At 44.2% G+C, this 22,827-nt stretch overlaps 1 protein-coding gene across 2 annotated transcripts in view; it reads right to left on the minus strand.

The window, feature by feature from the left end:
- Positions 1–312: 312 nt before the first annotated feature.
- LOC146617681 (pleckstrin homology domain-containing family G member 3-like) overlaps positions 313–22,827 on the minus strand; it is a 34,552-nt gene continuing 12,037 nt past the window's right edge. For both annotated transcript variants that reach the window (XM_085372356.1, XM_085372355.1), the window contains 15 exons: positions 20,056–20,165; positions 19,350–19,419; positions 19,220–19,266; positions 18,974–19,124; positions 9,163–9,294; positions 8,345–8,527; positions 8,158–8,250; positions 7,985–8,071; positions 7,871–7,904; positions 7,671–7,772; positions 7,559–7,591; positions 7,144–7,154; positions 3,882–3,983; positions 2,236–3,694; positions 313–1,349 (listed from right to left, as the gene is read on the minus strand). In XM_085372356.1, coding sequence (XP_085228482.1) covers positions 478–1,349; positions 2,236–3,694; positions 3,882–3,983; positions 7,144–7,154; positions 7,559–7,591; positions 7,671–7,772; positions 7,871–7,904; positions 7,985–8,071; positions 8,158–8,250; positions 8,345–8,527; positions 9,163–9,294; positions 18,974–19,124; positions 19,220–19,266; positions 19,350–19,419; positions 20,056–20,165 — 3,486 coding nt within the window. In that variant the 3' untranslated portion in view covers positions 313–477. The remainder of the gene's footprint in view (positions 1,350–2,235; positions 3,695–3,881; positions 3,984–7,143; positions 7,155–7,558; positions 7,592–7,670; positions 7,773–7,870; positions 7,905–7,984; positions 8,072–8,157; positions 8,251–8,344; positions 8,528–9,162; positions 9,295–18,973; positions 19,125–19,219; positions 19,267–19,349; positions 19,420–20,055; positions 20,166–22,827) is intronic.

Here is a 22,827-nt window from a genome sequence, read left to right on the forward strand (position 1 = left end):
ACTCAACCTGGTCGCTTTTTACACCGGGAATGAATGTGAGTTTAGTGGTTAGTCCTCTCACAGTGGAGCTTTAAAGTTTAAGTTTAAGTGGCTGCAGTTTGGAGCTTTAAGCGATCCCTTAGTGTAGTCCTGATTCCACCTGGACAGAAAATGATGTAATAACCCTGTGTAAAACATGGCATCCTGCACAGAAAGGTGCTCCCATCAAGATTTCCAATAAGATATTTACATTTCTCAGATAGCAGAAAGAATTCTAACTGCAGACTTTATATACACATATGATAACTTCTTTGTTTTAATATTTCACCCCCCTGAACATTTGTGCCATTACCACATGCTAGAACAGCTTTTCCTTTCATGCTCACATAAATTAAATAATTATGTCATCATTAAAACTTGAGCAGCTTGTCATTGTTACATCTTTGGTTAGAAACTGAGAGTCGTAACATGTAGAGGAGAGCTCGGACAACTCTCTCTTCAGCTCAGGCTCTGAAACCTTTCCCTCAGGTTCTTCACGATGCTCTGCTGACCTTCCGCCTTCGGTCCTGAGGTTGATCTCGTTTTCTGGGAAACATCTTGATCAGCAGACAATGCTGTGGACTTGTTCTGCTCGGTTTTGGCCTTCAGTTCCTCCCTCTGTTGGTATTCGTCAGACTCCTGGTAGGCCCGGCACCGGTCGATGACAGCCATGATGGAGATCTTCTCTCTGCTGGTGGGTGAACGGATCTGGACGTAACTTTCATCTGTTTTGTCTCTGGCTGTTTCTTCTGGCTCTGGAAACTTCTCCATGACAATGATCTTGTGTTCGGGGTCGTTTGTTAGGGGGGCCTCAGCTGCAATGTAGTAACCGTCGTTTGCCACCTGGTCCTGGAGCTTTTGCAACTCACTCATCTGAGATTCACTCAGCCGAGGATCCAGGGAATTGGCTCTGAGGAGCCGTCTGCTGCGTTCCTCTTGGCTGGCGTTTCTGTGAGGCCTTTGTGAAGAAACCCTTCTGGGAGCTTCATCAGCGAGGAAGCAGCCTGAGGAGCAGCTGGAGTGCCTCCTCAGACTGCTGTCGAACTGCTCCGGGATGGATCGACTTCGACTGACTGCGCTCTTCTGGGAGCAGCTGTTGGCGGAGTACTTGGAACGGAGTTCCTGGACATCGGGCCAGTTGAAGCCTTCGAGGGGAGGAGGTGGACTGAGGGGGCTGCGAGAGTGAGGTCGGCCCGAGGAGACGCCCCTGGAGTTTCCCGCTGAGCTGGAGGTGAAGCCGAGGGTTAAAGACCTCACGTGGTTTACGGGACTCAGCGGCAAAGAAGTTGCCTGCTTATGAGAAACCAGCGGCAGAGTCAGGCTGGATTTACCTGCCAGAAAAAAACAAAACAAACGAAACATATTTAAATCACTCTTAAATTTGATCGTTACAGTGTTCCGATAACTGACAGAAATGATTAACAAAAGCCGTAATAATCCATAAACATATGTTTGGCTTCTACATAAATCAAACAATGGTACCACATGCAGCTGTGATATTTTACTTCAGCTTCAGGAAAGATGGGCTCATCACTTTAGGCTGTTCAGATTATAATCTGCCCCTAAGCAGCGCATTTTACCATCTTTACCTGAAGGTGGCAGTACAGTGTTATAACTACATGTGGTACCATTGTTTTTTTGTTTTTCTTTTCATGCAGCGGGTGCAGACTAAGCATGTGTGGGGAGGTTGGACTGATCGGTTGCTCAACAGGAAATGGTTTATTTAAAGAAGCAGAGTTTGCTGAAGGCAGGGCAGGCTCAGGCTGAGCAGGACTGAATATATACCCAGTTTTGCAAACACACAGAACAAACATTTACAACAATTAATCTCTTAACATCCAGCAGGTCATCGAGCCCGTGCAGGACTCAGAGTATGGTCAGGGTTAACATCACACTTTTCCCGTACATGGTATATAAAAAAAGATACATTTTTAATCCAGTCTCTCCTTTGTGTTATCACCTTACAGGTGTACTATCTGATTTTCTAAATTAGAATTTCATATAAAATGGATAGGTTGACGATCGATAACCCTAACTGTACCTCAAAAGGTCACTGATGATCTGGTGAATGTCAAGAAGTCAAAAGAGAATTAAATACAGTTTCTGAATTGCGTTGATTGAAGATTTAGTGGTCCTATGGTCACATAGACAATCAATAGATAGATTTCCTTGAGGATTGCTGGTTTGAAATGTTAAGCAGTGTGCAAAGTGACGTACCCGAACCTTCCCTCTCCTCTACCACACTGGCTAAGCTCTTCTTTCCAAATAGGAGACCCTGACTTCGCTGTCGGACCATCGGACTGGAGGTTTTGATTCGCTGACTGTACTGACGAGCCAGGTGGAGGACTTTGCTCGCCATCTTGTCCACTTCGACCACCTGGTCTGAAGCGCTACTGGGGTGGTCCTTTTCTGCCTCCACCTTCAGCTGGTTGACCTGAGGAACTGGAGCCCTGAGGACAGCAGCCTCTTCCCCAAACATCTTTAGCGTGTCCCTCACGCTTCCTGTCCGGTTCACCTCCGAGGCTTTGGGCTTGAGGGGCATAGGGCTTGTCAACTCTTCTTTGATTGTTCTGAGATCAGAAGCTCTGCTTTCTTGGGAAGAGTTTTTGGTTGGGAAAGAAAGGCCGGAGGTTCTGGAGGTTACTGCAGCTTCTTTGGTTTGATCCTGCCCTCCATCTTCACTCTGGGATCTTTTGATGTCTCGCTCCATCGCCTGCCAGATCTTAATCATTTCAGATGAAGGTTTGAAGTCTTCATCATCAGAGAGATTATCCTGCACACTTTGAGACCTGGACCCCTGGCTGCCTTCTGAATCTTCTGGATCAGTGCTTCTTTGTTCAGACTTCAAAGAGTCCAAAGAGCCACTACAGCCCATAAGATCCTGGGTGTTTTGGGGTAAAGCAGAGTGTGACTCTGCATAAGTAGGGTCCACAGTGGAGGTGGAGGAGGTCGAGGTGCTGTTGAACCGGCTGACGGAGCTCCTGACCAACCCAGATGGTATGTATGTGAGGCTCTCTCTGCGCCGAAGACTGAAAGTGGCATCTTGGTTTTCAGCATTTTCATAGTAACTTTTGATTTTCCCAATGAGCAGCTGGTCCTGCATGGACAGCATGGAGTCCCGTCTTCGCCTAATGCTTCGGTCGCTGTCAAAGAGACTGTCATCTCGAGGAGACAACATGGTCAAATCGGACCCACCGAAGGTCTCTGCAGGATCGGCAACAAAGCTGCAGAGCCGCGGAGGTCGGTCGTCTGCTTCGGCACTCAGGCTGAGGCTGCTGCCACTCCTGCTGGGTAACCGAGGTGAAGGACAACCGAGCGAGCGGGCGTCATCCTGGGCCACGGTGCCTCGCTTGATGCTGTTGGTGAAGTGCTGGGCGATGGAGCTAGCTTTGTCCAGGACGGAGGACGGGAGGATGCTGGTGGCTTCGCCTTCCTTCTCTGCTGTCTCCTTCTCGTTGTCCTCATCATCAGAGGACTCCCCACTGCTCAAGGTCTTCAAATCTGAATCAGGTGTAGCTGAGGATGGCTCCTCTGTGGGTTCTGGATCTACTTCAGGTTTCAGGTTGTCTGAATTTCGACAGGAATTGGAGATGTTGGAAGGGGTCGGATCAGTGAAATGTTCTGGTTCTGAGATTGGTTCAGACATCTTCTCCTGTGGTAGCTTCTCTACTGCTGGCTGGACAGGACAAAAACACAGAAGCAGTAATTAGAGGTGGGAAATACAGCCATGATGCAAGAGATTACGACCACCTGCAAACACCCCCCACCCCTCAAAATCAACAAGCACTGACAGCCCAGAGATTGGGCGATCTGGAGATGGAGATGGCCTCACAACTGCAAGTCAGCGACTGAGTGTTACTTACCTGCTTAGGTGTCGGCTCGGTGCCACCTGGCTCTTCTTCTTCAGGGAGTTGTCCATTTTCTTTGTTAGAGTTGTCTGAAGAGACGCTGCCTCCCTCTGTCTCCTTCAGCAAAAAACAAACAGAACAGGAAGTCAAGAAATGCTGGAGGAAAAGAAAAGTTTTTATAATATGATTTAAAAAAAATCAAACCAAGAAGTCATTAGTGTCGTTCATGGAAAAGCTTCTTACTCGGTTTTAAAGAGTGTTTGTTATTATTGTGTGAACTGAACCTTTATTTATTACATGATACAGAGCAGCCATCAATGCAAATCAATGCAACAAAACTTTGAGAGGCAGCAGCAAATGTCCAGTTCATCCAACCACACCTAGAAACACGGAATCACCAATCGTATTCATGCTCACAGCACTAAAGACAAAGATGGATGTAAAGCTGCAGGACGAATGTTCGAAGAAGCTCCCAGAGGAAAAAAAACAACAAAACAACAACTTTTAAACTTTGCAAAGATAAAAAGCCAAAATCAGTCAAAGAGCTGTTCTCATTCTTTAATACGACAGGAACAGTTTTTGGGAAGTCTTTGTTTGTTTGTTCTCCAGAGTCGGGTGTTTCAGTGCATACAGACAACCTTCGCTTAGCAAAAACATTTGATCCAAGAAAAACTGTCAGTGTGCCTCATTAATCTGCTCACATTTCACATTTCTGTTTACAATAAACAACTTCTAAAGTCAATGTCCCCAACTGAAGGAGGCACTGAAGGAGGTACTGACGGAGACACTGCAGGAGGCACAGAAGTCAATGAGATTATTTCTCAGTGTGAAAATGTAGAGCACTCGTGTTGTTGGAAAACATAACAGAAAATGCTTTTGTGGTTAAAGGAGGTTGTTTTTCCCGCTGCTGTGGAATAATGTGCACGCCCGGGATTGCTACAATACAGCGCTGGTGTCCTGACCTGGTACTGATGTCATTCAGACATCAAACTGATGTCATGATCAACAAACCAAATAATGTTCCAGACACTGACCACAGTATGGCCTTCAGTGAAAAGATTACGGTGGGCAGCTGGGTATTTTTCAGCTGAAGCACTTTGCATGAGGTATGTGGCATGGACCTGTTCTTTATTTCCACCTTTGAAAAGCAAACATGGGACATAATATTTGGGCAGCTGGCTCAGCGACTTTGGGCTGTACAGACACTGTGAGCTGCATTCATATCAGCAACCAACCTAAAAACAGGACCTGGTTGCTCACGTCCTCACAGAGACTCTCACAGACTTCTTCCTAAGTTACACCTGTTGGTGTCATGGTCCTGGGTCGTGTGACCCAGTGTGTTATGTTTAGCCTATTTTGATGTTTATTGTTTGTTTAGGTTCTCTAAGGTAGTCCAGCCATTTGTATATATTACCCTTGCATTAAGTCTCCCTTGCCCTTCGTGTGTTTATGTCTGTGTGTCTTGTACTGTCAAGTTCATGCTGTCAGCTATGTCATCTCCCCTGTACTAAGTTTCCCTGGGTCATGAGTCCTGTCTGCGTGGTTATGTTTAGTTCTTGTCGTGTCTAATTTCCATGTTTCCTGTTTTACTTTGTAAGTCTGTATTCATTGTCAGTGTATTCAGTTGCACCCTCCTGTCCTGTCGTTAGGTTCATGTGTGTCAGCTGTGATCCCATGTGTGGCCACTTCCCCTGATCATCCCTCATGTGTATTTAGTCTCTGTGTTTCATGTAGTCTGCGTCGCGTCATCTGTGTTATCTCCCCTACCCCTTGTCATAGTTCCCCAGCCTTAACTAGTCCTAGTTTGTACTTTGTTTAGCCATAGTTTTCCCAGTCTATGTTCAGGTTTTCCCTCAGTTGCTTTGCTGCCTTGTTCCTTAAGTCTTCGGCCCTCAATAAAGGCTCGCCTTCTGTTAAGTCCGGTTTTGTGTCCTCACCTCTGTTTGCTCTTGGGTCCTCCACTCACTCCACACGGTCTGCCCCGGCGGTCCGTGACAGTTGGTGTGTGAATTAGCTAACCAACTAGCCATCAGAACAAGAGCATACTGCTTGTTTTTAAGTCTCTTATAATGGATTAGAACTAGTAGAACGCTTAGGTCAGGTGATAAGTTGCTTCTGATTGTTCCTAGAAGCAGACTAAGACACAGAGGTGACCGGGCCTTTGCGATTGCTGTGCCTAAACTTTGGACCAGTCTGCCTCTTCAAATTAGGATCTCTCCAACACTCGACATTTTTAAATCCCGTCTGAAAACACATCCTTACTCCCTAACTTTTAACTGTGACTGAGTTTTTGTTTTGTTCTCGTTGTGTCTTTGTTTCACTTTTTAGTTTGTACAGCACTTTGGTCAACTGTGTTGTTTTTAAATGTGCTTATAGATAAACAGATTGATAAGATTCACAGAGGTTAGGACTTTAGAGATGATGACTGAGGTCATGAGTGCTCATAAAACCTCAACATCTTTCTGATTTGATATATGTGAGGTTTTAACAAAGCTAGCCTAGCAGTTTGCTGTTGCTTCCAGTCTTTGTACTAATCTAAGCTAAACCTTTTGCAAAGAAAGTGACCCATCTGAAACAATCTGACTGAAGGAAAACAAAAAACAATGAATTTCATCCAAATATTGTCAGTTCCTTTAAACGCTGCCCCATGTGGTCACCCTGCGGTAGTTAAGTGTGTTGAACCCAAGCATGCAGCTCGGCTAGTGTTAGATGCCCATGAAGCAGTTACTTTGAGCTCCACAGCAGCATCCTTGTAGCGCATTACAGGGGCTGCGGGTGATGAAGACTGGGCTGGCACCGGAAAGCCTCACCGTCCCCGCGGCGGAAAAGAAGGCCTGGACAGTGACGTGCCAGCAGGAGATGGCAGCGAGCACGGAGCTAGCAAAGTCGTCTACCTGCTTGTCCTCCAGCAGAGCATCATCCAACTGACCCGCCTCTTCCACGCTGCACAGCAGGCGCTCTAGCGAGTCCTTCCTGCTGCCGAGCTCCGCCTCCTCCTCCGTGACAGACTCCCCCAGCATGCTGCTGCTGACGGTGGCCCGCAGAGAGCGCCTGTCATCTGAGCACTGCAGGACGTCACACACTATCATGTTTCTGCTTCCTAAAACTAAAGTGTGGCTCTGACAGCAGGACTGAGCCTCAGTAACCCTCACCGAAACATCGCTCATAAGAACACATCAGAAAGTTCACAGAGTCATAAACAGAAGAAAACAGAAGAAACAGTCTTTAAATCTGAGCAACAGCAAGCAGGCGTGTGTTCAATGAGTTTGGGTCTTACCTCCAGCAGCGCTGAGAGTCCAGCAGGGGATTCAGCAGAAGAACAAGAGCAAAAAGATTTGTTAGACACAACAGCTTTACCGGTTAACATCTGCAGCTTTAATCAGCCCAGAGAGCAACAGGCCTCAGAATCCTCACAGTGTTTTCTACCATGCTAACCCTTATTAGGTCCACAGCGGGTCAATCTGTTAGAGTCCAGACATTTTATTGAATTTTGCCCGAAATAAACATCTGCAAAATATTATAAGAGATAACCTAGAGGTCCAAATGCATGTCTGAGAAGGAAATCTAAAACCTGGGCAGAATACAACCTAAACAAAAACGTTCCAAGAGAAACTACTATGAGGACAAAAGTCACAAAAGTGGACATACTGATCAAAGATTTATCAAAATCGATTTCAATGAAATGACTTTACCTTTGTTGCTTTTCAGGGTTTGTTTGATTGGCTCTGGAGAAGAAACAAAACTGGTCGTTACACATCAATAACAACAAGATACCTTGATCAGTAATCCAGGTAATCTGATTACCTGACTGTCGGCGGCCCTGACGAGCATCTCGTGGGAACTCGTCAGAGTGGCAGGATGTGGCTTTCTTCAGGCGCTCAGGACTGTAACGGTACTTGGAAGGATCTACAGGGAAGCAACAACAACACAGAGGAGCATTTCATCACATCCTTATTAATCTTTGCTTTTATTAATCTTCTACAGCAGAAGAGATGTTTACTCACAGATGGAGTCCATCTCCAGGATAGCTTCTTTTGCCTGAAAGACACAACTAACCATTACTGGTGTCTGCACTGGTCACCTGGAGCGAAATGGGTGAGTATACTGATGCTTCTGACCTTCTGTGGGATGATGGCTTGGTGGTTTTCCACAATGATGCGTTTGATGTGATGAGCCCAGAGCTTCTTCTCCTCCACCGTCTTAGCCTGAAACATTAAAAGACAAAAACACGGAGTGAACTCCGATCCTCTCAGGCTTAAATATGTTGGCTGGCGGGTGGAGGTCGACTCACCTGGACGGTGTGAGGCTGTTTGGGGTTTTTGTAATGCATGACGCTGAAACTCAGGGAGTCTTTGGCGTTTTCGTTGAGCGTCAGTGTGGAGCACTGAAACCAAGAGACAGAACTAAGAATCAAACCTGCACTTAAAACAAAGACCTGAAAACCTGCAGCTCTTAGATGTTTGTCTGCTGCCACTCACAGAGATGTGCGTCTTGTAGACATAGTGCTCGCCGCGACGTTTGGTGATGAGCAGCACCCGGTCAAAGAGAAAGAGCGTTCTTTCATTTCTGGCTCGATGGACCTTGAAGTTTCCCTCCAGAACTAATTCTCCGTATGTGGTGAGATCAGGACCTTTCCAGTTTAGCAGCAGTGACTGAACCTCCTGAAGAACCAAACACAGAAACACTCAGACACTCCAGCCTTTGGTTGTTTTGGTTTGTTTTTAAGGAAGGAAGCCCTGAAACAACTTTGTAGAAAAAGAAAGTTCAACCTTTCCAGATTTAATTTCCTTTATCAGAGCAATTCAGTGCAGGGCTTCCTGTTTGAAAATGTCACCACTGGGAGCAAACTCTCTCTAAACTGTCACAAGATGTCAGAGCTAATAAATAGTTCTTATCTGGGACACGCCTCTCTTACATTTACCTTCTGATAAGAACTTCATCTGCACAGCCTAAAAACAGGAATGTATTCATTTAAAGTTATTTTCTATAATAATAATAATAATAATAATAATAATAATAATAATAATAATAATAATGTATACTTTATTGATCCCAGTGGGGAAATTCCTCTTTGCATTTAACCCATTCACCATTGGGTGCCCGGGAACAGTGTGTAGGGACGGTACTTTGCTCAGGGGTACCTCAGGGTAGCCGTTCAGTGGATTCAAACCCTCAACCTTCCGATCATGGGGCCGCTGCTCTACCTACTGAGCTATCCCTACCCCAATATTTTCTTTTCACTTTATAGTCATAATTACAGTGTGTATAGAAAAAACTTTGTTTTGCCATTAGTTACCTGGAGTCGGACAGCATGTTCGTGTTTTCTCTTCATGTCATTAATGTACCATGCCACTCCCGTCATAGTGTAGAGAGCCTCCTCTACCACCTCATAACCGTCATCCTCTGGGTCAAAATGCTTCTCTATCTCCTAAAGAAAACCATTACAAACACCAACAAATCAGCATAAAGTCATGTTCAGTTTAACCCGTTCATGCATGAATTATGACAACCTCAATCTGGATATTTTTCTTAAGTATTTTTATTCATTTTTAGGCATGAAAAAAAATAATTTTGAACTTCATTATTTTTTAAACACTTAGGTGGACAACTGTGTATGGAGTGACACATCAGTGTCTAATGTATCAGTGTCTAATGTAGTGGTTTATGTGCAAGTATACCATCAACACTGACACAAATACCTGAAAACAGCCTTTGGATAGCTGTCCACTGTAGTCACCACTATACATGAAAAGGTTAAAACATACAATTTTATGCAGATGATACCAATTTATTTATGTAAAATGAAAGAGACACGATCACGCTGTAGCTTCAAACCAAATAACCAAAAAGTCTGACAAATATTCCCCAATACATGCTTGAAAGTATATATAGTCTAAAAAATAAAAGAAGACTCCCAAAAGGTTGATTCTGTTCATCTGGACGTTTTCAGTGGGAGAAATCATCACTTATCCAAGTGACTTCTTCAGTCTCAGCTGACTGCAGGTTTCCCCAATTTTATAAACAGTACATTTGCACAATAACTGAAATGTTCACTGAATGAACAATGGGCTGTGAGGTCAGTTCGTTGATCATTAATATGAAAATTGTCATGACCATGGATCAACAACCATTAATCAATGAACACTGATCAAAACCTATTGATCAATGGCCACAAGTACCATTCACAGAGAGTTCGGGAATGGCTGCAATCACAGCATTGTAAGATGGTGACAGATGTACCTTTAGGCCCCCTCCTCAATTCAGAGATGGGCTTTCCCTTTTCATGTGGCCTCCTTGACTCCCCGCTCAAACCAGCATTCCTCCCTGTCCATGATGTGTACATCCTCATCATTAAAAAGAAGACTGAGTCTTCTTTTTAATGAAGACTGAAGGAGTCTTCATTAAAGAGACTCCCTCTTATTAGATTATTCTGTTATTATATGTTACCTTATATATGTAATCAAAGTAGTTGAATTAGAATACTGCTGTAGATCATATTATACCCTTTAATATAGAGTGTGTGAGCTGTATGTAGTTTAGTTCTCATTATACTTTTGAGTTAACAGAACATATTCACATATTAGTTCATTAGATAAATGTGCATCACTCTGTATCCTTGATCTGCTGGGAATGTGTTACACTGTTTTCTTGACATGTTCTATTGTTGAATCATGAAGAGAAGGAGACTCTGTGTCTAAGACAGGGGAGATAGACAGACCACATTCCATACCCCCACCTTAGAAAGCAGAGAAACAACTGCCGAGGTCATAACTTAGGCGCTGTAACGGAGAAAGAATGTGATGTTTTGGCTTTTACGACTAGATGGGGGCCACTAGAGACTATAAAAAGCTGAGCAACCCGTCACCATTTTGAGACTTGCTGTGACCCTCTTCAGGCATGTCTCCCCATCATGATGGTCCTTATGCTCTTAAGTGTTGAATTGTATGGAAATAAATGATTGTTGATTGAGCATAAATACACCGAGTATTGTCCTTCCTTCAGCCCAAAGATTCAAAGAATTGGGAGATTTCAACAACTTGGTGCCGTGTGACCCGGATCTTTGGTGTGCTGAGGAAGTGCAGATTTGGCTTTTGGTGAGATCGTGGGGCGAGGTGAACACAGGACCGGTCCAAATATAAAAAGGTAAGCACAGCCTGTTGTATTATAAATACCAAATGTGCATATTGGGCTTTCCAAATTAATCTGTTCACTGAGTTACACGTATTTTCACAGTAAATTTGTCGGTGTCTGGTTTTTGGCGCAAGATACTAACAACATAAGTTGAGGCTGAATTCCAGTGTGTTAAATAAACTGCTTCTACCGAGATACTAATAACATACTACGTTGGACTAGTTGCAGCCACTTTACCTTCCACATTTAATTTTGTCTAATACTGGCCTCTGTAGCAATAATACATTAGAATTTCTTCTGAAGACGCAGCCATTAGTTCAGTACATTGAAGTCGAGGTTTGAAGTTTGTTTATGGTGTCAGTTACGTCCTGGCTCTTGCCGGCTATGAAATAGAAGTTGATTTAAGGAAAAGCAGATGCTGGCTCACGGTGCAGTTGAACGCTGGCAACGCGAGAGCGAAACACGTCCGTAGGTTTGGTTTATGATACGGCTGTGTTCCGGTGGTGCGGCCGTGAAGTGCAGTAGTGGTTGGTGCTAGCTTTAGTACATTGGATAGAGGTTTGACGGTGGTTTGTGGCGTCAGTCGAGTTTTAAGGGCTGCGGTCATAAAACAAAGTAAAATTTTACTTGCCAAGAAGTACATAGAGCAAAACCTGGTTTATGATGTCAGGTATAACTTCGGGGATGCAAGCATCACTTTTATGATGCGACTTTGCCCCGTGGTGGCGGTCATAAGCGCATAGAAAGGGGTATTTTGGTCTATGGTGCAGTGTGCTTTAAGAAGATCTAATAGTTGAGCTCAGAGGTTTCTGTGTAAAATTCCCGCTGAGGAAAAGTGTTGTGTGTGTGTGAAGGCGCGCTCTGAGTGAGTGTGTGCGAAGCTGCGAAGCGCGCTCTGGGTGCTGTCTTGTGTGTAAAGCGCGCTCTAGGTGTTGTTTTGAGTGTGAGTGAGGCGCGCTCTGAGTGTGTTTTTTGTGAGTGTGAAGCGTGAACACAGTGACAGTGACGGTTGATGTGTTTGATTAGGAGGACATTAGAGCAAAGACACATTTTAGGATCAAAGGTTGATGCCTAGTGTACCTGTGGAAATAATTTTGTTCAAGGTGTGGCGACCCTCCTGGTTGTGGACGCGCGGCCAGGCCCAGCGGCGTCTGGATGCCAAGGTGGCAACTTGGGAACTGAGGACTCCCGCATTAGCTACGGAAATAACACTGGAACGGCCGTGTAATCACGGGTTCACATTTATTCCGGACTAGAACAAGACACATTTTGCGAACAAAGGTTGAGTCTAGATTAGTAAAGAAATATAAAAAGGTTGAATTCCTCGCTTCAGTGGTTTGAAATTGTTGTGTGCCTGTCCCCTGACGAGTGTGAAATTAAATAAAGAGGGAATTTGGAGCCACATAGAGATAGACGGGCATAATTGGGTGTATTACTCTGTGGTGTAATAAAAATAAAAAAATAAAAAAAAGAGAGATAGTAAGAGGTGTGTAGTGGAGAATTATGACGCTGTCAAGGTAGGCGTGTTGCCTGCTTATCTGTTTAACAGTGATGAAAATGAAATTAAATAAATCTCTTAGTGTGTTAATACAGGAAGCTGCGGACCTGGACCAACTGCCCCCACAAGCACAGAGGCCGAAGCAAAATTATAGGTAATGGGAACCACACCCAGCACGAATCAGCAGCTGTGAAACAGACAGCAGCAAGGAGAGAATTAGAGGAGGAATTAAGAGAAGTCTTTAACACATAAAATTGGGGCCAACGGACTTGTGGAGGTTGGGAAGGCGCCCGGAGCATCACAACAAAAAGGTGAAACAAAAACACACACAAGCAGAGAAATCTGAGAGAAAGGCTCCTTTTAAGGTAACGCCTAGTTTGAGAAAAAGATAAAATTAACCTGCCTGCCTACAAATGCACACACACGCAATGAAGAAACAGCTTACACTCATGAACACGTGAAGATTTTCCAGCAAGGCTAAAGCAGCGAAACTTAACATACATCTGTTGTTAAAGGATAAATACATTACTGACAAATAAACTCTCTGGGTTGCAGGACAACAATTTAACTTCAAAGAAAAAGACACTGGTCTGACCAACCAGTGAAGACATGACAAATTTAGGGGTTAAAAGATTCAAATTGTGACATGTTTTCTGCTGATTGGTTGATACAAGTGATTACTGAATGAAAGAAAATTCCATTTTTGGGCTTTTAAACATGATCTTAAGAATTTTAATATGTACCTGTGTTGTCCTGTCAGCTTGGTGGGTCATGAGTGGATTATATGGTGAGAAAAAAAAAAAAAACAAAAGGGGGGAGAGAAGGCTGACACAGGGCCTGCCCCGTTGTTTCTCCCCTCTCTGAATAACACAGCCAACACAACATCATTTTCCTGTTCGTTTGCTTTTGTTTTTGTCTGTTTTTGTTTTGTTTTTGTTTTTCTCTATATATATTTAATTACAGGCTGCTTTGCCGGCCCTGAAAGCCGAGGCTGACTGGACTCCTGCTCTCCCCTATACGTGACACTGACCAAATGCTGTAACAGCTGGACCCACAACAACGACCTGAAAATGTCAACAGTGCTGCAGGAATGTGATCTCATGCAGCAGAGACGGAGAGCACTAAACCTAAGGCCCGTTTCACTACACGGGAAAATTCCCAGACTACGTCAGCTGACAGAGCTGTGACGAGACGCCCGCCAAGCCCGAAGGAAAAGTAAGGCCGAGCAAAAGAATGCTGACCTTGATAACTCTGCATTTACACTGTGCAGGACAGTGATGGACCAACACGGAGGATCGGGCAGCAAAAAGGGCGTGACCGAGACAGAAGGAGTAACTGAGGACAGAAGGCACCTCAGAATGGACAAAAAACACAGGAGAAGATGCAGGTTTCACCTGCGGTGAGCATGGACACTGGAGAAAGGACTGCCCCAATTGGGGTCAGAACCAGGACGGACTGAACTTTGAGCAGCAGCAACAGCAATGGTCGCAAACAGACTGAAAAGGAGGAGGGCAGGACCCCAGGGCATGCTTCAGGCCGTGGTTTACCCAGAACACCAGAACAGGAAAGTGATGAACACGAACACCCACACAAACACACACATCTACATGCACTGACTCAGAATGAAGAGAAACACACACACACACACACACACGTCTACAAACACACAGATTCAGAATGAAGTGAAATACACACATGAACACGTGCACTCGTTGATTGAGTGAGAAATGACACACACACACACACACACACACACACACACACACTGGAATGATGATTCACTGAGAAGTGATGCACACACATACACATACACACGCTTGTGCAATGAAGAGTGATCCACACGCACACACATACACGCTGATGCAATGAAGAATGCTTTGCTTATGCTGATATGCAAAATGCTGCACACAAACATCCCAATGCATAATTTTTATGAGGAGCCATTGATTACCATTGATTACTTAGAATGTGTTATATGTCACTCAGAGGGCATTTATGTAGATTTTAGGAATAAGGTCTAAAACGGTTTGGTTAGGAAAACAATGTCTGTGCGTGATGTCTGTTTGTGGCTCAAGGCCTTGACTGAATTCTTTGCTGTGCTCCACACAGCCCTGATGAGGAACAGTGGCACAGAGTGAAAATGATGAATTAATAGTGTAAGTTTAGGTTGGAGTACGGCATTTTCTGTGATTGAGATTTAATTCAAGGAGGAACAAAAGGTTCTCATTCCCACACAATATTGTCCCGGCAGGAAGCAAAACGTTCCTGTGAATTTCTGGTTGATTTTTTTGGTTTTGCTTAGCGCTAGCTTGATTTTATCAGTGAGCTTTGGCTTGTGTTCTTTCTCGTAAGCGAGAGAGGGATAGTTTTATGCTTGGACATGTCTGCAACGGGCCCTAGTTTTGTGTTATTTTAGTAGTATTTTCTTGGTTATGTCTGTTTTCGTTTTTGTTACAGTGCACTGAGATAAGAAAATCTGAGAAGTGTGATCCACCGGTGGTGATATGTTGATATTTTGTGAGTTTATGATTTAACAATCAGCTCTTTAAACCAGGCCTGAAAGATTGAAATTTAAAGCGCTATGAAATATTCTTATAAAAACAGTTGCAAAGTGTGTCTCTCCATGATTGTAATTGGCTTGGGAGAAATTCACTTATATGGGACACTGATCATATGAGTCCTGAGTCTAAAAGGATTGCAGCGAGTCAATCCAGAACAAAAGAACAAAGAATTGTTTTCCTTTAAAATGATGACGTCATCTTGCTGGTGATGGATGCTCGAATAGGTTGCGCGTGAGACTCCATTATCAGCAACATCTGGTATGAATGTGTATGGAGGTATGCATGTGAATGGACTGTGATGGACTGACGACTAAAAGTTTTGACTGACTTGATACTGAGACAATGACTGCACCCACTTTAGGATTAATAAATGCCAATAAACAATTCACCCAGCGGACAAGAGAAGGGTGGATGCTTCGCTTTGTTTTGTTTTTTCAGGAGCAGGAGGATAAGAGAGACTGGAGGAGGAGACTGTAGCTTCACATGAGTATGAACTGCAGACTTAACACTTTGGTTGCTGATTTTGAGTTACTGATGTTTGCATTAAGAAAACTGTGCTATATTAGCTGTGTTTTGATTAAGGTATCATGTTATATTATTGGGAATGCCAAATGCTACAGTGGAGAAAAACGTTTGATATCACTCATGACTGGAATATGTTATTATTAACCATAGCAGGCCACTGTAAAAAGTTAATTAAATTTTATAGAGGAAAATCGCCAAAACTTTAACAATACCTATGAATGACTTGCCACATTCAGAATAGAGATATGCAATAACAAACATTGGGCCACGTGATTTAGGTTCTCGCTTGAAATAGTAAGTTATTAAAAGTAGAATATAATCGACAGGGACATTTGATACTGAAAAAGAACAAGAGCAAAGTAAAGAAAGAAAACCTATTGTGTTTAGTTTTGATAAATTCAAATTAAAATGTACCATTACACTCAGAGGATCAATATGAAATTCAATATATGCAAAATTTGTATGAAGTACATGACTGATAACTGTTCTGTCCTGAGCTTTTGTTTCTATAGCACCCACTTGACCACACCAACAGTTTCTCGCCACCAACAGGGGGTATTTGCAAAGAATAGGGAGGAATATCATCAAAACTGGGAAAGGTAAGCCCCGAAGGGGGGTGATAACACCATAACTTTCACTTATGGTCAAATTCTCAAAATTTGACCCCAAACTTGAAAATTCTTCAAACATTTAGAGACAGAGTGGATAAACATAATGTCGCAAACCACATAAGGATGGAGCATTTGAATCAATAAGATGGTGAAATAACACGCAGTAAAATGTGGATCATGTTGATTATGTTTATTCCAGTGTGCAGAGGAGTCAATTCCCTTCACAAAGTTTATAAATTCACTTGAACCAAAACTAGGAGCACCCGGTGCTGCAAGAGTTAATAGTCACAATACCCAAGGATAAGCACAAGAGCATGACTGATATGATGGGACTGGGATTTTGCTACACTTAATTATTGTAGACACAACTAAAACTATAACTGAAACTAATCAAAACTAAACTAAACTAGCAAACAATTGGTAAAAACTGATTAAAACTGATATAAAATTGAAAATCTGAAGTCGAAGCTAAATAAAAATAAAAACTAATGAAAATTGCAAAACTATTACAACCCTGGTCCAGACTAAGATGGCGTTGGACATCTTCAGGGTAGAAAAGGCTTGGTGTGACCAAGGTGTGGTTTGGCTTGTTGTATGTACATTTCAAAATGTTACAGCTCTGGATGGACCAGTTACCAGGGCATGGAAGGATGACAGACTTCATTACATGAGGAGAAGGGAAATTTTCGGGATTGAAGATCCACAGGGATGACAAGGCTGGAGCAACGGTACTCGAGAGAAGAATTTCTGATACTTTCTGAGATATGATGACACTAACCTTCTCTTTTAATTGTCTAGCTCCAATGAATTGACACATGGGAGTGTGTCAAAAAGGGGGAGTTGAGTCCGAACATCAAACAATGGTTTTATGAACATCTTATGACGTTATTTCTGTGTTTAATAATTTAGCTATGGTAAAACTTAAGCTTATAATGTGTTAGACTTAGAAAGGGTTCACTAATTTTTGATTTCTTTTACATACACATAGATTATGATTAGAATAAGTCCCTGGGTCAGAGTCCTGAACATAATATTTTAAACCAAATTTGAATCATTAGAACAACAATGGATAACAATATTAGATTATCAAGGCTAGGGAGAGAGGTGTTTGGTTTTCTGTCTCTTGCAGAGAAAGGAACAGACACCAGACGGGGACACGGAGATGTGAGGACCCTTCACAGCAGAGACAGATGTAGGGACTGCCGAGACAGCAACTGGGGTCAAGTGTCATGGCGTTTGGGCTCCTGGAGAAGATGGATCCCACAAACACAGCAATAACCATGAAGGGGTTGGCGAAAACCAGGAACACCAGACCAACGAGGTTCGAGAGGCTCTTGGCAAAAAGGGGGACACGGCGGTGATCCCAAAAACACACAGATCCTTGTTTGAAATCGGGGCAGAATAATCCCCAGAACTGTGCAATGACTAAAGGGTGGTCTAACCCCGGAGGTCGAAGAAAGAAGCTGAGAATCACCCAACTGGAAGACACTGGTAGCTGCAGCAATAAAAATAAAGGTTAAAAGCTCCTTAGACAGAGGTTCTAGTCTAAGTACATTTGAAAGGTATAAGGGGGCATTAAAAAGGGGGTGGAAAACTGGAGCACCAAAATAAAGCTGTGGGAGAATTGGGGAGTGATGGGAGTGTCATCTGTAACTGCTGTTATGGTTGTAAATCTAACTTTGCTTGCATCTGAACTGCGTGAACACAGAGGTCATCCCACATATGGTCCACCCGTTAAAGGGGGACAGAGGGCCTCAGGACCAAGAAGAACTGGACCTTGCAATGCTGGAGTGCATGTTATAAGTGATCTCTTTTAAGAGATCAAAAGGGGGAATTATTAGATTATTCTGTTATTATATGTTACCTTATATATGTAATCAAAGTAATTGAATTAGAATACTGCTGTAGATCATATTATACCCTTTAATATAGAGTGTGTGAGCTGTATGTAGTTTAGTTCTCATTATACTTTTGAGTTAACAGAACATATTCACATATTAGTTCATTAGATAAATGTGCATCACTCTGTATCCTTGATCTGCTGGGAATGTGTTACACTGTTTTCTTGACATGTTCTATTGTTGAATCATGAAGAGAAGGAGACTCTGTGTCTAAGACAGGGGAGATAGACAGACCACATTCCATACCCCCACCTTACAGAAAGCAGAGAAACAACTGCCGAGGTCATAACTTAGGCGCTGTAACGGAGAAAGAATGTGATGTTTTGGCTTTTACGACTAGATGGGGGCCACTAGAGACTATAAAAAGCTGAGCAACCCGTCACCATTTTGAGACTTGCTGTGACCCTCTTCAGGCATGTCTCCCCATCATGATGGTCCTTATGCTCTTAAGTGTTGAATTGTATGGAAATAAATGATTGTTGATTGAGCATAAATACACCGAGTATTGTCCTTCCTTCAGCCCAAAGATTCAAAGAATTGGGAGATTTCAACACTCTCAACCCAAACGAATCATCCACATCTGGAAGTTTTTTCCAAATACCGTGGATATCCACTCAAAATTCACTTATGTGTTGCTCATATAGTTTTCAGTTAGTTGGCTAAAAAAAAATATAACTAAGAAGATAACTTCTGCTTTCACACCAGGAAATGTCTGAAGACACTTTAACTCTGACTGATCCTCCGGGAATCCGTGTGAGTCTTCGTGTGAAATGTGATGTAAACGTGGCCTTAGACATATTTGCTTCATCTCAGTCCTCTGGTCTATTTCTACAGGTTTGGATGCAGGTGTAACTGGTTGTCAGGTGTGCTGGTGTGGTACCTGTAGCAGCAGGTGGTATTTAAGGATCCTCTGAACAGGTTTGAGCAGGTATGAACCCAGAGGCAGCGAACGTTTAAGCGAGGACTGGCGGTCCCGGAAAAATTTGGCAAGAGATTTGTTCCTCATGCACTCCGTCAGCGCCGCCACCGAACTGCAACAGGAGAGAGGAGACAGACAAGTGTGGACAGGTCAATGTGAATGAGACAAGGTTTTTAAAATGTGCTCGAAACCTAACGTATGGCTTACTTTGGGTAGTTGGTGCAGTACTGTGTGTAGATGTCAAAGTACTCGCTCTGAAATACAACAAGCCAAGAGTTTTATCAGCCGCTGCTTGTACGAACCATCCTCACCCAAATCCAATCAGATCTGGTCTCACCTTGATGACGAAGCACCTGGCGATGGCGACGGGGTCGTTGTCACACTGGTCGAGATCCTGAAGCAGCTCGCTGTGAACAGGAAACACTGTCACCGTGGCGACCCCAGCAACAACAACGCTTTGCATGTCACCAGGAGCAAACCAAAGGAAACCTGAAGTTTTTCTCTCGTTTCAGCAGTTTCCTTGGTTCTCACTTCAGAGTCTGAACCCTAACGCTCATTTTAATATTTCATGATGTTCTTCTGATGTTTTGGAGTTTTTACCTTTAACCATGAAGGCAGACAAGAAGGAGGGAGGAGAGCAGACGAATGACATGCAGTGAAAGTCTCTGTTACCTTCTACTCGAATGACTCGACTAACACTAAACCAAAGGCTGACATCATGGTGGTCATGGTTATTTTTATATATACGATCTGGTTTGTGTTACGGTGTTCGTCTGTGGCTGCACCGTTCAGGAGTGAAAATGGGTGAAACGGTTTGTTCATATTTAACCTGCTGAATCGTTCCTAAACATGAAGGCACTCAAAGTCACAGCAAACAGAGCACTCCATGTTGTGCAGTAGAACAGCGCCGGTCTGCAAAGCAAACTCACCCCTCGACAGGAAACAGAGAGCGCTGACATGGGGGAGACGTAACATCAACGTTAACCGTTTTAGACAAAATATCGTGCTATGATAACGGACACATTAAACTTTATCTTCTTCACCTGTTGAACTCGTAGATGTCCTCGATGTTTCCAAAGAGAGCGCAGACCAGCTCAGGACGGATCGACAGATCCGACTGGTCGGACTGATCGATGATGTGAGCCAGGTAGTCCTGCAGGGTAGGAGGGAGAGGTTAGTAGAGTGGACGGAAGGAAGGAAGAGACAAGCAGGGAAGAAGAGGATAAGAGGAAGTGACAGAAAGGTCAGGGGTCACTTTTTAAAAAGCTCAGCGTCAAATAAAACACCCTTTAAAATAAACTGGAATGTTTCCATTTCTCCAACAGGAGGCAGACTGAACGCTCACTGAGCTATACCACAGTAATCTGATTACTTCTGGCTTGATCAGAGATGCAGACTGTTTAACTCCTCTCTGGAGGGGAGAGGGAGGGGAAACAGGAGGACAAAGGAGGGGGGAACAACTAAGCTGTAGTGCCTCTTCACTTCACTGTGCAATACCTTTTGTGCAATACTTTTGTTAATAGTCAATGGTGCAATAGACTCCAAACTTGAAATGTGCAATTCACTTGTATCTTTATTTTTATTCCTATTTATTCTATTTATCCCCTTCGTATATTTTATTTATATATGTCTCTGTATTATATATATATATATATATATATATATATATATCTATCTATCTATCTATCTCTATCTCACGCCTGGTACCACTAGCAGCTGGATAGCGTAGTGGTTAGACTACACGCCTTTGGAACGCCTTTGGAACACAGGATCGCAAGTTCGATTCCTGCCTGGGGCGTCTGTATCCAGTAAGGGTCCTAAGGCTAGACCCCCTATGCTAAGCGAGCCTACCGCAGACATGAGCGACACAGATAAATATGAAGGCATGCCGGCTCGGACGTCGCCCGGATCAACAAGGTCCGCGTCAGGTGTTGAGGAACCAGGGCACCCTGACGAAAAGTGGGCTACTGGAACAAGAAGGCATCGTTGTTGGAATGCTACTACGCAAGTAACCCCGGCGGAAGGGGCTACATGAATAGGATGACGGACCTATGGATTCTTCGACTGCTCTCACAGCTAGAGATTGACGAGGTACAACACAAATGCTACGGCAAGGAGGAGTCAGGACGCCAGGTCAGGGGGGAGATATCATCACCCCCACCCGAGATTGGGTACATAGCCCCTCCATGGAGAAGGAGGCTAGATCAAAGTAGCACGGAGGGAGGTTAGCCAACTAACAGAGTTGCAGAAAGGTGCGACAAAGAAGGTGCATAAGAAATACAGCAAGCAAAGCAAAGACTCACAGCCTTGGCCAGCCGCTTGAGGAGGTACACCAGAGAGATAGAAGGCAGGAGAATAAACCAGCTGTTCTCCACAGAACCAGCAAAGGTGTACTCTCAGTGGCAAGGGAACAATAATAAGAGAACAGCACCACCAAGGCTGGAGACGGAGCAATACTGGAAGAGCATATGGGAGAAGGACGCAACCCATAACGGCAATGCTCAGTGGCTAGTGGATCTGAGGGCAGACCACAGCAACCTCCCTGAACAGGGTCCAGTAACCATCACAGTGGCAGATATCCAAGGAAGGGTCTCCAGTATGAAGAGTTGGACAGCACCAGGGCCCGACATGGTTCACGCCTACTGGCTAAAGAAGCTGACTGCATTCCACGAGCGTCTGGCAGCACAAATGAACCAGCTGCTAGTTAACGAGAGACACCCGGAATGGCTAACCGAAGGTCGGACGGTCCTGATCCCCAAGGACCCCAAGAAGGGACCGGTCCCCTCCAACTACCGACCAATAACCTGCCTCAGTACTACATGGAAGCTCCTGTCAGGCATCATATCGGCTAAGATGAACAGGCACATGGGTCAATACATGAGTGGGACACAGAAAGGAATTGGCAAGAATACCAGAGGCGCAAAACACCAGCTACTGGTAGACAGAACAGTCAGCCGAGACTGCAAGACCAGACTGACCAACCTGTGCACTGCCTGGATTGATTACAAGAAGGCCTATGACTCAATGCCCCACAGCTGGATACTGGAATGCCTAGAATTGTACAAGATCAATGGGACCCTGGCGTACAACACTAGAGGCCAACTCCAAGCCCATAGCACAAGTCACCATCAAGTGCGGGATCTACCAAGGAGATGCTCTGTCCCCACTGCTGTTCTGCATAGGCCTGAACCCCCTCAGTGAGATCATTAACAAGACTGGATAGGTAGTCAGAACTGAGGGGATTGAACTACCAGAAGGCAACATTGCAGACATAGAGGACAGTTACAAGTACCTGGGGATCCCGCAGGCAAATGGGAACCATGAAGAGGCCGCTAGAAAGGCTGCAACCACCAAGTACCTGCAGAGGGTCAGGCAAGTCCTGAGGAGTCAGCTGAATGGTAAGAACAAGATCCGGGCCATCAACACGTACGCCCTGCCCGTGATCAGGTACCCTGCTGGGGTAATAGGCTGGCCAAAGGAGGAGATAGAAGCCACTGACATAAAGACAAGAAAGCTCCTTACCATGCATGGAGGGTTTCACCCCAAGTCCAGCACCCTGAGGCAGTACGCTAAGCGGAAGGAAGGGGGCCGGGGACTGGTGAGTGTCAGCACCACAGTCCAGGATGAGACAACGAACATCCAAGAATACATTGGGAAGATGGCCCCAACTGACCGAGTGCTCAGTGAATACCTCAGGCAGCAGAAACCCAAGAAAGAGGAGGGAGACGAGGAACCATCATGGAAGGACAGGCCCCTGCACGGTATGTACCACCGGCAGATAGAGGAGGTGGCTGATATCCAGAAATCCTACCAGT

Source organism: Diplotaxodon limnothrissa, linkage group LG15, assembly GCF_057381915.1.
Source record: "Diplotaxodon limnothrissa isolate DT_005_m linkage group LG15, D_limnothrissa_male_GT1.1, whole genome shotgun sequence".
NCBI classification, from domain to species: Eukaryota; Metazoa; Chordata; class Actinopteri; order Cichliformes; family Cichlidae; genus Diplotaxodon; species Diplotaxodon limnothrissa.